At 39.4% G+C, this 18416-nt stretch overlaps 2 protein-coding genes across 2 annotated transcripts; both read left to right on the forward strand.

The window, feature by feature from the left end:
* Positions 1 to 262: 262 nt before the first annotated feature.
* Positions 263 to 10946, forward strand: vat1l (vesicle amine transport 1-like; the record flags this gene model as incomplete). The annotated part of the gene is made up of 9 exons (XM_080048750.1): positions 263 to 483; positions 1126 to 1255; positions 1420 to 1635; positions 1966 to 2108; positions 5994 to 6097; positions 6850 to 6905; positions 7066 to 7260; positions 9939 to 10022; positions 10848 to 10946. 9 exons carry the CDS (start codon positions 263 to 265, stop codon positions 10944 to 10946), a joined length of 1248 nt encoding a protein of 415 aa, XP_079904876.1.
* Positions 10947 to 14815: 3869 nt separating this feature from the next.
* On the forward strand, positions 14816 to 16057 carry clec3a (C-type lectin domain family 3, member A; the record flags this gene model as incomplete). The annotated part of the gene is made up of 3 exons (XM_080025435.1): positions 14816 to 14927; positions 15018 to 15104; positions 15660 to 16057. 3 exons carry the CDS (start codon positions 14816 to 14818, stop codon positions 16055 to 16057), a joined length of 597 nt encoding a protein of 198 aa, XP_079881561.1.
* Between the last annotated feature and the right edge of the window lie 2359 nt (positions 16058 to 18416).

Raw genomic sequence — 18416 nt, forward strand, 5'->3', positions numbered from 1 at the left:
CCTTGAAATCAATGGCAAAGTTTAATTTATAAAATTGGCACCTCTGTCTGTGACTTAATTTGGGGGAAACTATCGACTGTTTGGGACTGAATTTGAGCATGATTGAGTAAAAAAAAAAATCTATTGTCGGTTAGATTTCTGGCTCCACCGTGGATGAATGAGCATCCGTCCAGCGCCTGTCTGTGCAAAGGCTGCGCACCACATCACTCTGAGCGCCGAGGAGGAGCGGAGCGGAGAGGCAGAGCAGCTGGTGTCCGACATCATGGCTAAAGAAGGAGCAGATATGACGGAGGAGACCGAGTACATGATAGAGCAAAATGTGGCGAAAGAAGCACACAACGTGGAATCATCCGGTACCGGCGAGGCCAAAGAAATGCGAGCGGTGATACTGTCAGGTTTCGGCGGTCTGAACAAACTCAGGGTGACCAAGAAGACGATGCCAGAGCTCCAGGAGGGCGAAGTCAAGATCCGCGTCAAAGCATGGTAAATATGATCAAAGATATAGGTCCTTATGTGAGATGTTATTTTTATGTTATGGATTGCGATTTGTTCTCGCCTGCACGTATAATGAACGCCGAACAACACATCTCATGGTGATATTTCGCAGTGGTGGTGTGGTGATGATGAAGCCACAGGTCTTTTCCAGAGCAGGAGGTTGGCTGGCTGTCAGGAGCCCATTCATATCAGGAAAAATGTGGAGCACACAGTTGGGAGACACGTCAGCTTTTCAAATGCAGATTCGGTCACTTCAAATCACTTTCACATTTTCCATTTGATAATAATATTTACAAGGTATTGATGAGCTTCTAACTGCAGAATATTACAACTGAACCAATGGTAAATATTGTCAAAATACAGCGTTGGAAAAAATATGGTTTAAAAGAAAATGTCTATATTAATCTGGCCTTGTGTTCACAGGGGGATAGCCAGTGACTCACTCCAGATTATAATTAAATAAATTGCTAATCACTAAATCCCTTAACAGCTCCTACTAAGCATCTGTGTTATTGATTTAATGCCTGTCAGTGTTTAGCACAAGTCCAGACGATTGATTTAAATTGGTGAATTAGAGAGATGTATTGTCAACAAACAGTAAGGTCGTACTGTGTGTATTCTTTGTTGCAGTGGCTTGAATTTCCTGGATCTGATGGTACGTCAGGGCACTATCGATAATCCTCCAAAGCCTCCTATCGTCCCTGGGTTTGAATGCTCTGGAATAGTGGAGTCAGTGGGTGAAAACACAATGGGATTAGAGGTACAGTAAGTGAAATGAAGGCCTTTAACTGTGTACTGTGGGGATGTATTATGAATGTTCATGTTCTCATATTGTAATATCCCTCTTTAACGAAAATCCACTATCCACTAATAACTTCCTCCTGTCTGCTTGTCATCCAGCTACTCTTAACGTGTGTCTTTCAGATAGGCGACAGAGTTATGGCTTTTGTGAATTACAATGCCTGGGCAGAGGTTGTTTGCACCCCAGTGGATTTTGTCTATAAGATGCCAGATGAAATGACTTTTGCAGAGGCTGCTGCATTCTCCCTGACCTTTGTGGCCGCCTATATGATGCTCTTTGAGGTTGCCAATCTGCGAGAGGGTATGTCAGTGTTGGTCCACTCGGCAGGAGGTGGTGTAGTAAGTCAATTTTTTATAACGACTTTCTCCATTTCCTCAATTAGGCTACCGACTACAATTATAAGCCACAGCTTTATATCTACAAATAGAACAAGTTGTTTTCTAAATTTTAACTATTTCTTTCTAGAACTTCTTGAACATAATTTCGAGCAGGTTAATTAAAGATTTGGAATGATATAAATGCTAAAAGAAAAAGTTAGGATTACATATTTTTCTCATGGTGTGTACTGTGTATGTGTAATGTTGCCTTCATGTGATCTTGGCGTATTTAGAGTTAAGCCCCGTGTTCCCAGGGACTGATACATTGTTGCAACTGTTTGTTATTTCCAGGGTCAAGCTGTGGCTCAACTGTGCTCCACTGTGCCTAATGTCACTGTGATTGGGATCGCCTCGTGCTCCAAACACGCGGCCATCAGAGACTCTGTCACTCACCTCCTTGACAGGAACGTTGATTACATGCAAGAAATCAAAAAGTAAGCACAAAAGTTTTGTTTGTTCATTTCTGAAAGTGGAAGATGAGATTGAATTCTAAGGCATTGTCGGGCGGGTTTTCAAACATGCAAGCTAATGCGATAAACGTTGTCCTTCGCTGTGCTCGGAGGGCTGTGCTCGGATGCAGATGTTACCTGTTGCCTTATTTGGTCTTGTGTGGCCGTGGTCCCCATGGCAACACACAGCTCATCTAACAGAGCAGCAGCACTGTGCAAGGCGGAGGTCTGCACTGGCGATGTAGAACAAATGAGCCAATTAGTGATGAGCATTGATAGGCTACCCCAACGTGTTTCATTCACGCTGTTTGCCGCTGTGGGATTTACAAGGAAAACACCTTGTAGCAAACACTGCCTGAGATTTGCTGTGATATGTCACAGGTTTACTGCAATCAGGCTGCAAAGTTCTTGTCTTTTTTGAAGATGTTGTGAAGCTATGGTTATGTACGCCCTACGCCCATCACCATTCTGCCTCCTCGGCTTCAGAGAACTTAAGCTGTATTGTACCATCATTTGTGGCTATACTGCTGTGTCTGTGCATGCCCATGCGACATACACGAAACAGGCTGTGGGACTCTATATTTTTAATGATTATAATAAATACAGGAATTCAACTATTAATGCATGCATGAATACTGGTGCTTTCTGCATACATATCAACAGTGGTGGTAGGTTAATATGCCTTTCATCTCTCTGGCGCTCACATTCTTCTCAGGATCAAGAGCAAAGTGCAATTACATTAGTCTTTTTACAAAAGGCAAAAAACCGTGGGGATCACAAGACAAGCAGAAAGTGAGGAATTATGGTGGCCTTGATTATAACATGCCTTTCATTCTTTCATTTCCATGCCCTTGAATGGGCAAACACTTTTATGTCCGACTTTAATTCTGTGTTTTCTTATAAAGAAAACTGTAAGCAGATAAAAAAAGAAGAAAAAGACCAACCACATGGGCTGTACACTAAAACTCTTTCCTCAGACAAAGACTACAGGGAATCAATGATCATATCTTAAGAATTCATGATCAGACAAAACCTGAAGCAGCTCCAGAGTTCGAATCACAGGCTGAATAATATATGGTCCCATATTACATTACAGTACATTACATTTTATTTAGCTGACGCTTTTATCCAAAGCGACTTCCATTAAGTGCATTCAACAATGAAGGTACAAACTCAGAACAACATGAATCATACAAGTACTATAACTTCAAATAAACTAAACTACAAGGTGCCACACGTAAGTGCTACACAGAGATGTAACAAGTGGATTTATTTAAAATAAAAAAAATGTAGTCAAAGTGCAGTCTGAAGAGATGTGTTTTAAGGCTGCGGCAGAAGATTTGTAAAATATCAGCTGATTTGATGTTAATGGGGAGCTCGTTCCACCATTTTGGAGCCAAGACAGCAAACAGCCGTGATTTAGTCGAGTGACTAGGTGACCCTCGGAGTTTATTGTTTATTGTGGATCCCCATTAGTTGACGCAGAAGCGGCAGACTAGTCTTCCTGGGGTCCAATTAAAATCTGAACACACAAACAACAAATCATCACATTCACTCAAATACAGTAGAAGTACAGTGACAAGACTACAAATACATAACAACAGTTGCAAACAAACAAATAAATGGGCATCTGGGCGCCTCAGAGCGCGCAAACACCCACATCAAAACACAATACATTGAGCGCCAAGCCAAGCCAAGTCAGAGTCCCGAGTTCATATTTAACATAAATAAAAATAGGATTTAATTTGCCTCTTGAATTCCCTCTTCACAGGTATAACACAAATGTGCGAAGGGAGTACATTCCACAAAGACATGGATCTATAAAAGGATGTCCTCCTCATTGCATTCCTTCTACAGTGTGGGAGCACAACTTGTCCTGCTGTTGCAGATCTAGTACCGTATGAATGAGCATCAGAGCAGAAACCAATTTCATTAAAGAGAGCTCTAGGAACATGAGTGGAAATTACATTCTTAATAAATATCAAGGACCTAATGATAACCTATCAAGAGCTTTAGGCCACTTGAGATCAGAATGCATCCAATCTACATTTGATCTGTAAGATCTATCAAGAGCAAGTCTTGCAGCCCTGTTTTGTACAGTTTGTAGTTTGTTTAAGTCAGTCTTAGAGGCAGAGGCCCAAATAACAGAACAATAGTCGAGATGGCATAATACTAATGTTTGAACAACCTGTCTCCGTAAAGTAACTGGTAAGTAGGTGGCACATTTCCGGACCGTAGCAATGCTCCTACTCATCTTAGCAGCTATCTGCCTAACATGATCAGTCCAGGACAGAGTGTTACAAATAGAAAGTCCTAGGACCTAGAAGCTTTAACTTACTCTCCTGCTTGACTGGCTGACTAAAAATCTGCAGATCAAGCATAGGCTGACTGGCTAGATTATGCCGTGATCCAAAGACAATGCTGACCGTTTTTGATAGATTTAAAACAAGTCTTTTTGCAGTAACCCAATTGGCCACTGCTTTCAGATCTTGTGACAGAACGGACTTAAGTTTACAGCATGTAGATGCAGAATAGTACAGTGTAGAATCGTCAGCGTATAAAACCATAGTGGATTCTTGAATAACAAGCGGGAGATCATTCGTAAAAATTTAAAATAAGAGCGGACCCAAACAACTTATTTGCGGCACACCACAGTCAATGTTAATGCTGTTGGACAGAGAACCATTCAAGAAAACCTGTTGAGTTCTGAAAGATAAATAATTTTCAAACCAAGAGGTTGCCATAGGTCCAAAACCATAATGTGTGAGTTTTTCAATCAACATCTTATGGTCAATTAGGTCAAATGCAGCGCTGGAGTCCAACATGACAGCACCAGATATCAATGAATTGTCAATCCCCCTTAACCAATCATCAGTCATTTTTACCAAGGCTGTGCAGGTGGAATGACCCTCTCTGTAGGCATGTTGTGCATTACTTATCAAATCATTCTTTGACATATAATCATGGATTTGAGTGAGGGAGCAGCCAGCAGATTGGCAGATGCAGAGCGCAGTGGACGAGCTGGGCTGTAAGGTTTGACCATGTCCTGGATGTAGGCTGGGCCTGATCCGTTCACTGCACGTTACGCAAGTACCAGTACCTTGAAGCAGATGCGGGCAGCTACTGGTAGCCAGTGAAGGGAGCGGAGGAGTGGTGTAGTGTGTGAAAACTTTGTTAAGTTGAAGACTTAGAAGTCGAGCTGCTGCATTCTGAATGAGCTGCAGTGGACGGATAGCACATGCAGGCAGACCAGCCAGAAGGGAGTTGCAGTAGTCTAGGCGTGAGATGACAAGTGCCTGGACTAGAACCTGCACCGCCTTTTGGGTTAGAAGGGGACGGATCCTTCTGATGTTGTACAGTGTGTATCTACATGATCGGGTAGTTGCAGCAATGTTAGCAGTGAGGGAGAGTTGGTTATCAAGTGTCACACCCAGGTTATTAGCAGTCATGGTAGGGACTACCACAGAGTTGTCAATGGTGATAGTAAGGTCAAGGGTGGGAGTGCACTTACCTGGAAGGAAAAGCAGTTCGGTCTTGTCAAGGTTGAGTTTCAAGTGGTATGTGGACATTCACTGAGAGATGTCAGTCAGACAGGCAGAGATTCGTTCCGCTGCCTTTATTTCAGTCTTGGGAAGAGAGAGAATGAGTTGGGTATCATCTGCGTAGCTGTGGTAGGAAAAGCCATGTGAGTGAACAACAGAACCGAGAGAGTTGGTGTACAGAGAAAATATGTTTCCTCATATGTTTAAAACTTTACATTCAGTGCTCAGTCATAAACACGGTCATACAGTCATATCTAATACGTACATTAGTTTATATCATCCTTTTTTTCAGTGCACTTCACCTTTTTTATTTGTCTTGGCATTTTAGGATTTCTCCAGAGGGAGTGGACATCGTGTTGGACTGCCTATGTGGGGAGAACACAGGGAAAGGCCTGAGTCTGCTGAGGCCTTTGGGAACTTACATCCTCTATGGTGGGAACAATACTTTCTCTTTGTCTCAAAGTAGCCGTTAACTTATAATTCAGTGCTTTCAAAGTGGGAATAACTAGAATAACTTTTAAGTAGATTTTTTTAGTTAATATTAGCAGTTAAATACATAGTTTGAGCTTTTGGTAGATACACTTAAACCTTTTCTTACTGAAGTTTAGATCTTAAGATCATTACTATTCTCATATCTGTCATAAAATAGGGAAATTTCCTCTTGATGGACATGAGTGTTATTTATTGAGATGCACGATACAACCTTGTATCTGCCCATCCCTCAGGCTTAGACAGACATGAGACCGTTATCCATCTTTCCATCTCATCTTAATCATGGCAATAAAGCATAGAAGCCTATTTCCCTAAATATCAAACTTATTGTTTTAAAGATGAGTCTTGGATGCATTGGATAGGTTGGAAAAAGTGAGGCTGACTTGAATAAGCATCATCCAGAGCCTGCAAATGAAATGTTTTATCCTCATCAGATTTCTAATAATTGCTTTAGTTCCTTTCAAGCCTCATGAATCAAGTAAATGCATTAGAGGGAGATTAATTAGTTAGTTTTAGTTCTACTGAATATGTGCGAAGGCATGCTTGCACAGACCTAAGAGTCTAAAGGTGCCAACTCTTCCTCCCCCAACTCACCCTTTATGCTTTGTGCCATGGCTGCCTATTAATAACTAGTCACCTCAGACCAGCCTTTTGCACAGCATACTGAAATGTTCTTGTTTTTGTTTTTTCAGGTGCGTCAAACATGGTAACTGGGGAAACAAAGAGTTTCTTCAGCTTTGCAAAATCTGTGAGTCAAAGATACAGTCTTTTATGAACATTTGAAGGAAACAGTACCTTGTTGCTAACCAAGTCACATTTCATTATATATTTAAAACACACACATACATACACACACATGCACAAATGAGTCATCTCAGGATTACCGTGTCCTTGTTCTTTTCCTCTAGTGGTGGCAGGTGGAGAAGGTGAACCCTATTAAACTATACGAGGAGAACAAAGTCATAGCCGGATTCTCGCTCCTCAACCTCCTCTTCAAGCATGGGAAATGTAGTCTTGTGAAATCGGTGATGGACAAACTCCTGTGTCTTTATGATCAGAAGAAGATCAAGCCGGTAGTAGACTCCCTGTGGGCACTGGAAGAGGTATGAGCCTGAGGGTAAACAGAGGGAGTATGACAGTGAGGGCAGTGATAATCAAATGAAAATAAGCAGATAGGCCATTGATTTTTTTTCCGCTGCTGCTTTCTGTGGGAAATCGTCAGCTGTTCTGGGACATACTTCCACAGATGGTGGGTAGGTTGCATCTTCGTGTTCCACAAGTATTTTACACCCACATAAAAGCCCAACACGACATACGTCAATCAATCACTTCACTCACAATTTAATTTAAAAAAAAATTACAAACTCTTCAAGTGTCCCTTTAACTGGTTATTTCCTGTGTGGAGATTTCATTAAAGTAGGTGGAAACACATGCTTATCACAATATTAATTTATTCTTGGCTTTGGTTCGCCCAATGTACAGGAAAACGGTCAACATGTTAGTGCTATTGGTTACCCAAAATGGTAGCATCGTTGAACGTATTTTTAATGTAAAATGACTGTTGGTGGTGTGAATATTATTTGAATATAATCTCAAAAGCATTTTTTACTGTTAAATTCTACCTGTACACGGTGGTCTTTATAGATTATTATCAAAAAGCTGTCAACTACAGAAAGCATTTTCAGCCTCTTTGCCAACAATTTACACTTTTGAAATTAATTTTGAGAAGTAATAGTGCAATGTGTGCTTGGTCTGGCCAGGACACAACCGTTTTACTTAATTCCTATTGAATGGGATGGTGACAAATCAGCGACATCTGTGTCTAACACACCATCTATCTGCACAAGTAAAATGTGTGGAATTTGTTTCACAACCAACAAGTGCTCAAAGGAATTCCGATAAAAGATGAAGCAGTGCAGGTAATACATCATAAGAAGCTGGTTACAAATCATTCTGTACTTGATTTCTACATAAAGAGGGAGAGAACAAGTTGATGAAATGATTGCTTTCTACAGATTTTTCATTTCTCATGGGAAACTCCCCCTGTACTGTTGTCATTAAACTTTGGCAGACTGCTCAGGCCATTCAATGAAACCATTGCCCATGAAGAATCTCATTAGAGGGGAGGATGGCGTGGGTGTAGTGTCAGGGGCACAGCCTGCCTCATTTGTTTATATGCCTGGAAGGAGAATTGAGAGGGCGTTGGTGTACAGGCTAACCATGGCAACCTCCTTTTTTTTGGATTAAAATGTTTGAGACTGTGCATGACAGAAAGGCAATAACAGGAGGTTGTCCGACAACCAGCACTTTTACTTAGGAACAAATAACCTTTAACCTTAGGTACAGTATCTTGATTTTTTTTTAAGTACTAGCAAAGTCAAATTACACCTCAAATTCAAATGGAGCTTCATAGCGGCAAAGTGCCGGACAAGTTTCTGACCTATATTTTGCTCTTGGCTTGATATCAGCTATTTCTTTTAACAAATCAATGGTGGTGACCCAATAGCTTGCGGACAAAGAGGGTAATTCAGTTGTGTCTTTGTCTTGCTGTAGATGAGAAAATGTTTCTGTAGAAGCATTACCACAATATGTGCACAATTGTAGTGCCTTCATAATAAACCCTCATAAAATAAGGTACATGTAAGCCACCAATATCAGTGTTATGAAAACATGGGGTATTAAATAATCATGGGGTATTAAATAATCCCATTAAACTACATATAAAGCATAATTTATTGTTAGAGGTTTTGCCTCTCATCTGTAGAGTTTGGAGAAAGTTTGGAAAGTGATTGCACTCGCAATGATTGTCCTGTTTCATGCACCCACCCTCTGACTTTCTTTAAGTGGTCAGATCACACATCCTGTCATATTGTTATGTTTGTCTAGCAGTAGCAATGTGAGGAAGGTTGTTATAGTTAAACAAAATGTTGGCTAGTAAAACATTACGGACGGGTGCACTTTATTTTAATTTTCCAGCGCAATTAGGTGTGAATCATTACTGTCAGCATAATGGACTTGATGTTGTAGTCAGGGTTCAATCTGTACTATTCTCCTCAGTTTAAAGTGTGTTTATCTTTTTTCAATAAACACGATTTCTGCATTACTTTGTAATGTTCCATTGAGGTTATTCTGATTGGATATTTCTCTACATTCATTGACAAATAAAAGTCTGAACTGTGGAAAATCTTTTTTTAAAACATAGTAGATGGTAATTTAGAATAAGTGGGGACAAGAGTCCAGAGCTGTGTTAGAACAATCTATTGTGTTGGCAAGAGGTGTCTTATACAACAGGACATAAAGTATCTTCAGAGCCGAGGACTTTATTATGTTGGTGTATGCTTATTTTAAGAAAGGGAATATTCAAATAAATGGTGTTCGCCGGATGTGACTAATTTTATAATTGCATGAGAATATATAATGTCCTCAAGGAATCTGCAGAAACTTAATTTATTTGTTATTAGACCCCGCTCTACCCTGTCGGTCTAAAGCTGCTTAGTCAAATTTCCATGCAAAACACAGCCATATTCTTCATTGGTAAAAATGAAGCTGTGAGGCGTACTTTTGTTTGACTGTTGTTCAGTGTTGTGTCAAACTCAGTCTTGCAGGGTGAGTCAGGATTTATTATTTCTACTAAATTAAAATCAACAGCCCAACCAAAGTGACACATCTGTTGGTACGGATACACCTAATTACCTGTATGTGCTACAGCTTCACTTGTGTTTCATGCACAATCCAATTATTATTGTTGAAAGTAAATCAATTGTTGTGTTTTTATCCTCAGGTAAAAGAGGCCATGCAGAGAATTCATGACAGAGGCAATATAGGAAAGCTCATTCTGGATGTGGAGAAGACTCCCACCCCTCTGGTAGCAGCAACGTCTTCCATTTGTTTGTTTTTTCTATAATCGTTGGAATGAAGTTTAATCCGAAATCAAACACAGACAGACCTGTTACGTAGCAATTCTGCAAAGATTGTGCATCTGCTACTGTTAGAGTAAGAGTCAAATGGATTATTTCAAAGAGACCAGGCTAAATTAACATTCACTATGACATACTATAATATAAGAAAACATAACATTGAACAGGATACACCTTATATGCTTAAAATTTAACACTGAGCACTTTTTTTACAGTATGTATGATTCATTTTTAAAAGTATAATAAAGATAATAAAGTTAATTTAGTTAAAATGGATAAATCTGCATACTAGAGGAGATTAACCAGTTTAGATTCTCAGTTGTTGTGTCCCTTATTTATTTAGCCAATTTTGAGCTCAATTTTAGGAACATCTGTATTGAAAAGGCTTTTGGGAAACACTGTTAACATAAGGATGTCATTCTGAAGATGACCTATTTCCATACTTAACTCCACCAATCAGCTAATTTGCCAACTGTCTTGCAGTGGGTATTTGTTGGCGAGAAATTCCTACATCAGAAAAAAAAGGTGATGTCTACTGCTACATTTTCAGTTCCAGTCAGGGTTAGAACGAGCCAGTGAGGAAGATTCAATCCTGTTTTACAGTGTTCGTTGCCATGGTGAAAAACCATTAATTGCTACACATGCTTGTATTGAAGGTATAAACCCCAGATTATTGTAACATAACAGTGCCCATTAGCAGAGGGCACTGTGCTTCTGCGTGGGTAGCTCAGTGTACAGTTATGGATTTTTGCTATAATATTTTACACTCCTAGATGGCCGGTGACAGCACAGAGACCAGTGAAGCGGGAGAAGAAGAAGAGGAGCCCGAGGGAGACAACGACAGCAAGGAGCGAATGCCTTTCATCCATTAAAGCTGACAAAACGCCCCCACTGCAACACAGCCGGAGACCCAGAGGGATTTGCCACACGGAAACACAACCACATGTGCTGTACAGTATGGGTCTATGTCTGTACGCATGAGCTGTATGCACGAATGTATGCATGTACAGAATATATTTGTGCCTCTTGTCTGCTATCTTTCGTTTGTCAGTTGATCGGTCGAGCAAACATCTGGGGGGTGGGAGGGGGGGACTACAACATGTTTGTTCACCAAGGCAACACAATAGTATTATGTTCTCTAATACAACGTTATTTTATGGTAAGCCAACAATGTTAATAGGTTTGTGTCCATTTCACAGTTAACTGCATCTGCCAACTGATATACTGAATTAGCAACGTACTAAACGTGCATTTATACCTACTGACTTGTTATTATCACACCTTTAAATTACACATTTAGTAAAACACAGGTTTTAATAGCATGTCTTCCCTTTAGTCATAACAGATGTAAAATGAGAGCAAACAATTGGCACATTTGTGAGAAAAAATTCCCAATGTTTTGATGGGAGTGAAGAACTCTCATTTTACAAGAGTAGGCCAGTGAAATAGTCTGTAGATAGCTGCATAATACTTTATTCTTTGCTGCCAACAGTGTATTATTATGGGATCACCAGTGCCTTTGAGCTACAAACAAGTGTTGTGTACTTGAACTGCTGTCCTTGTGTCAAGTATGCATTGAACAAACCAACGAGAAAGGTATTTTTAACTGGATTATGAAAATTGATATGTAGACTATTACAGATTCTTCCTCGTCTGCTCATATCATTTGTAGTTAGGGGAATCTGTGGTGCAACCAGAGCTTTGGTTATGTAGAAAATGATTTGATTGAGAACACGTTTTCCCCAATAATACCTTTTTTATTCGAAAACTTTTGCTCAAATACATCATAAACGACAAATTTCAGTTTTAAATTTCAAAATGTCAAAACCTTGCAGAAAATATGCAAATACAAACAAACAGTCATTTTCATGAATTGGTCAGTCAGACTGCAGCCCAAAGCCTGTGGAGTCTCTGCTTTGCTCATCGGACCAAACTTGTTTACTTGCTGGTGCCTCGCTATAAAAGTGCCATAAGACTCCAACGTTATTTATTTTTACAATAAACAGGGCAGGGGGGATTTAAATCTGAGCAACACTGTGTATTACTTTATTCAATGTGACGCCCTCTGCTTTACTTCACACACTCACACTCTCCTGCTGCAGATCGTTTTTTACAAAAAACTATTGTGTCTAATTTTTTTTTCACAATTTTGTTCAGCCATACTCATTCAGCACATTTTTTAATATTGGCTTTTCATCTGAATAATTTATTATTTACTTGAATAATTAAAATGAAAACTAGATTGTATGCTGTATGTCAAAAAGTATTTTCTCAACTATTAAAACAATTAACAATGTGTTGCACCCCGCACAGTGGAGAGGCTGTGTTAATGGCTGTATTAAAGTGATTAGATATAGAAACTAATTTCAAGACTTGGAATTGAGGATAATGATGTGTAGACGTGTAGGAAATACATCTAAATTTTGCTGCCTTTAATGTGACGTCTGTTTGTGTGTGTGAAAGGGAGAGAGTGCATGATTTTGAGTGTCTTGTTAAAAAATTAAACAAGGAAAAAAAAAGCATGTCTAAAGAAATGTTTAGCACGGTAGTGTGTTCACAAAATTCCTTATAAACTACAGTCTTATATTTTTGTCACATTTTTGTTGTAAAGTTTCTTTGAGTCTGTGTTTACTTGAATAAATGTATCTGCAAAGTTATTTTGTGATTATGTGTTTTGTTAGTTCGGGTTTATTTCACGAAAAGTTTTTTGTGTACAACAATCTTTTAGTGTACATTAGTGTTGTAGTCATGACCACATACTTTGGTCCTAGACGTTGAGAAGTCGAGATCAAGACTGCTGTTTTAGTTTTCTGTAAGAATTCAAAGCATTTGTAAATCAATAAAACCATATTCAAATCACTATTTTGATTGAATTAAACTTAGATAGTAGCCGAGCACGGGCCCCTGTTAATCTTGTCTGGCTTTATTTTGACTAGTCACTAGGACTTTTTCATTTTGCAATATCCCCACATTTGTAGTCTCGACTCTCGACTGTTCTTGACATAAATTCTCGAGTCCTCTCGGTCCGAGACAGAGACAAGACCAAGGCTTTGAGAAGTCGATACCGAGATAAGAGCGAGACCTTTAAAAACATGGTGTTGAGACCGTTCTTGATTACTACAACACTAGTGTACATTACAACATTTTGAATATAGTACTATTCTATAGTCTGTACAATCCCTGAGCTTGGCACCAGATGGCAACATAGGAAAGGGATTTTCAAGATCTACATACAGTGGTTGTAATACTTTTGTGCTACATAACTTAATAAGTGTTGAGGAGAGAAAGAAAGATAAGCTGATGTCTGATTAATGATTGTGTGCTGGCAAAACTGCATTTAAAAAAAGCTATAGTGCGTAATTTTCTCATATAAATTAATGACAGTGACATTTAATTAATCGGCAATTGAGTTGACAGAAAGTTGATCAAGCCTATCAGCTCCACAAAACTCAGTATGGCAACATTATGAGCTGGTGTTTCCCCCCGACACTGATGAAGGATTTAAAGAAGCGCCCACAAAATGTTAAGGTTGTGGATTCTACTGCTAAGAAAAAAGCCTGGATGTACAGCAGAAGGAATCAAATCCATGTGGATGATCAACAAAGCCTTACGTAATGTAGACGTAATAACAGTGTTGTTATAAGAATTCCTCATGGGGGCGACAGAGGTTACGACCTATAGCTTTAAAAATATACAGTATGTGGGTCTTGATCATTAATTATTAATTAAACCAGAATAACTGACCCTGTGTACAGTAGCTATGTGTCTCATCATCAACTCAGGGTCGGGTCTTTTATGTTTGAATCAAGACTGCGAAGAGAGATTGTCATTAGGGACTGTATTTAATTAATTATGTGTTTCATTAACAACCATGTTTGGTTGGTAAACATTGTATTATTTAATAATACAATGACTATACAAATAATGGAAAACATACTTGAGCTGGGATTCAGAGTTACAGTATATTGCTATACTGAGACAATATGCCCAATGTTCTTACTTATTTAACTCCCCCTTCCCATACAACATCTCACTCTAAAAATAACTTGGCCTGCACCAGAGCCAGGGGCTGGACTTCCTCTGGTCCAATAGAAGCTTTTCTTTTTTGAAGATTATACAACTGGAAGTGTGATTGAAATATTGAAAAGGTGTCCAGTTGCAGCATTTACTTGTTTACAAATTTTCATGCATTGGAAGTTGCAAATTATAGCCATAGAAGTCTAGATTAATACCATTTAGTTGACGTGGATCCTATATTCTAGTGTTGTTTGGTATAATTTGATAGTTCACATGTGTTTTCTAAGTTGACAGCAAGGTTTTAAGACAATTTTACAGTCGTCAAAAAGTGACTTAGCATGTCCAAAAACTGACATGGAGCGGGGGGCTGGGATGAAGGACACTCTGTAATAGTGAAGCAGTCAATACATTTCCAGTTTGTTTGCGAAATGAAAGAGGATACTGCTTAGCGCACCTTGTTCCAAGTAAATATTTATGAAAAAAAACAGACACAGGGAGGTCATTATTTGTTACCCCACCCTTAATACCTCTCTCACCTCCTCCTGATGTCTGGACAAACACAAACAGCGTTGGAGCCAATGCAAAGGAGAGGGGGGCTAGAGAGAGGCACACAGAGGGGCCAGTATATATTGAGCTTACTGCAGTGATTTTGGGTTTTCTTTTCACTGCAGTACAAGGTGTGCCACTGTGTCCTGTCCAGTATATGATCCACTGGCCCTCAGAAATGGCACGTCTGGCCCTCCCTGTCTTCCTCGTCCTCTGCTTCTCGCTGCTCCACTTCAGCTCCGGCCGTCCATCTCGCACCAGGAAGGCCGTGTCAGCCCGTCAGTCTGGAGGTAACCATGCATGCACACAGTTGTTCATGAATGACACCTTTGCAGCAGAAACTTTCAACTGACCTGTGTTTTCTTCTCGCCGAGATGCAGCTGCTGAGGAAGATGATGTGAAGTCCCAGCTCGATAGGCTGTGGCAGGAGGTGAATTCACTGAAGGAGATGCAGGCGTTGCAGACAGGTACTAGCCTAAACTAGAATAAAGGAAGGTTACAGAAAGAGAGAGAGAGAGAGAGAGAGAGAGAGAGAGAGAGAGAGAGAGAGAGGAGACAGTTAGATCAATGCAGAATCATGCAAGTGGAGTGTGGACACTGAGATAAGTGATACATGTAGTAGTAACTTGATTTTGAACTTCTTAGTGTGCTGAGTGGACAGCAGAGGGCAGCGGCACTCATATCAGCCACTACATTTTAAAGTAAGAGGTTAGTTGCACAAGGGGAAAGGTGTTAGTAAGACAACATTTATGGAGGATGTAAAAACATCTCAAATATATATTTTTATATAATTTTGTTATCTGATGATATAGAAAGTACTATGCATGTGAATATTTGTTATTGTTTTGCAAAACACTCAAAAAGTACTATTAAAATCAGACATTACTATTATGTTTTGTTCAGTGTCCCTCATATTCCTATCACTGAGGACACCAAACATTGCAAAAAGTGTTGAACTCTTCAACTAGCAAATAGCCTAATTATTTAACTTTTCAATTTGAGTCAGTGCTTTGTGTTTTCAGTCTGTCTCCGAGGCATGAAAACTCACAGGAAGTGTTATCTCACAATTGAGGAACCCAAGCATTACCATGAAGCGAATGAAGACTGCATTGCACAGGGGGGAACTCTCGCTACGCCGCGGGACGTGGAGGAAAACAATGAACTGAGAGACTACGCGAAGAGGAGTGCTCCAGGATCTAAGGACCTCTGGATCGGCGTGGCGGACATAGTGAAAGAAGGCCAGTATGTGGATGTCAACAGCCTGCCAGTCAGCTACTTGAACTGGGACCGCTCCAAGAAGCAGCCCACGGGGACCAAGAGGGAGAGCTGTGTTGCCCTTTCAGTCCTGGCACAAGGAAAGTGGTACGATGAGGTGTGCCGCAGCCTCAAAAGGTACATCTGTGAAGTCACCATTCCCTGAAGGAGACAGAGTGGTTGTTGACAACTTGATTAAAAATGTGAAGAATGTCTTCTGTCAAATCTCTGCTAATTCATGAATGGAAACATGACTTGTTTTAGGCGATGTGTGATGAAATGTATTTGAATAAAAATGTATCTCTATGGTTATGTATCACTCATTGGTTTTAATGGACACAGTATAGGCTATAACTGTAATCATCAGATAATCAGATGACATCATGGGATTTCCCTGTGATCCCATAGCCTCAGATGATGACAGGAAGTCATTTTGGATGAGATTGTATAGAAATAAACAACAATGTAAACTTTTGTTGTTTTGCTACAATTTCCTCTTGTATGTGCACTTTTTACAGAATTCCACTTCATTTCCAGCATTAACTTTGCTAATTTCATCAATGTGCTTTGCATAGTTGTATGCATAAAAAACAGTGAGTTCTTCTGTTTAATACTCAATGGCTGACCACTGAACAGCTAATTTTTAAGCAAATGCTCGTGTATGCTCGTGTAGTTATTTCCTCAAAGTGTTTTTAATTCCCTTTGGCCTGTTTATCATTTTTCTCATGAGCCTCACTATGACACAAAATCCCAAAACAAAGTTTAGGAGTTTAATTAGGAAGTAATGCACATGAGAGTAATACACAGAGGTATGTCTGGTTTTATCATTTAACAAATGCAGCACGTTTAGTTCTAGTAAGCCTTTAGCTCCATCCTGACTAAGTCTACCTGTTAATTAATTCAATTAAAAGCAGACGGCTAAGTTGTGCCTATTTAAGTAAGAAAGCCTTCTCCTATTGTAATTTTAGCCTAACCATCCCAGTCAGAACTATCTTTAAATTAACCTATGACAAATCTATAACTGTAGGCCTAATTGTATTTCTGTGAATTACACAGAGGATGCAAATTCTACTCCAATGAATGTCTTAATAAATGGGCCTCTCTCTGCTGGCTACTTCCTGATCTGTTTGGTGACAAAAAAACAATTTAAATTGCTCTTCTGTTTTCCTTGAATGTACATTTAAAAATAAAATGTGTTGCCCTAGTGAATGATATGGAGAATGGTAGCCTAGCCCAGGGGTTTTCAAAGTGTGAGAGAGTGAGCCCCCCCTCAGAGAACAAATTTCAGCGGAGCCCCCCCCCCCCAAAAAAAAAATCTAAATCCCTGTGTGTTTTGAAAGATATTTTAATTATATTTAAAACACATTTTAAACATATTTTTTAAACATTCTAAACATATTTGTGCGTTTTAAACAATTTTTTTAGACATTTTAACATCTTTATCTAAGTATGTTTTTGTTTTGCTTTTTTTAAATACATTTGAACATCTTAATCCATGGTTTAATCCTGCTTCCTTTAAGCATGGATAGTAGTGACTGAGTGTGCAGCGGAGTGAAAAAGATAGGCAGACAGACTTGCCCAAATGATTGACTATTGTTAAATGTCATTCACCCCCCCCCAGTGTTTTTTCTCTAGTGCCTCCAATGTCCTGCATTGGGTGAAAATAGTAGCCAGCGGAGAAGCAGACTCTCCTAGGGTGGTCCAGGGGTATGCCCCCCCGGGAGATTTTTTTTTACCTTTTTAAAGTGAAATGCAGGAATCTGGTGCACTTTGAGAGGAATATTAAGAGGCTAAATCTGAGAAATGTTGTGTGAACAAATAATTTGGAGACACTGGGTCGGATGAATTAGAAGCTATTGAAGAAAGACACATGGATTTTCCATAAAAATATTAATTTAAAATAAAATATTATGCAGGGTCCTCTGGGTTGGGCTTGGAGCTCTTTATTTTTTACGGAACATATTTCTCTGTAATATAGTGACTACATTTAAATGCAGTGAGAGGAACAAAGCAGAAGAACTCTGTTGTCCAGCTATTATTATTTACACAGACAAGGCTGAAATAGGCTATAGACTATACACAGTGCATCCCCATTTCCAAATGTTTTTAAATAAACTCAATACACACTGTGCTAGGACATGAACGTGACGTGATCAGTTAACCTCGGATTATCTCCCAGATGATCTGATTCAATTATTAGGCTAGTAGGTTTTGTAGACCAACACATTGTATTAATTTTTTTGTATGATAACTTACATTTGCTTAATATGATGTTAATATCAAAAACACAAACTCAAAAAATCCGCGCCCCCCCCCCTGCCATAACTCCGCGCCCCCCTACAGTTTGAAAACCACTGGCCTAGCCTATGTGATTAGGCTACTTTCTGACTCTGACTGAAAAAGGCTGTCCCAAACATAATCTGTCTGTTGTATCACATTGTGGCTCTTTTTCTCTGTATATGTAGCATATGCCTACTGTTCCTGTAAGCTCTGTTTGTACATTATGACTTTAACCTATTATAAAA

Source organism: Ammodytes marinus (genome assembly GCF_949987685.1).
Source record: "Ammodytes marinus genome assembly, chromosome: 1".
Taxonomy (NCBI): domain Eukaryota; kingdom Metazoa; phylum Chordata; class Actinopteri; order Uranoscopiformes; family Ammodytidae; genus Ammodytes; species Ammodytes marinus.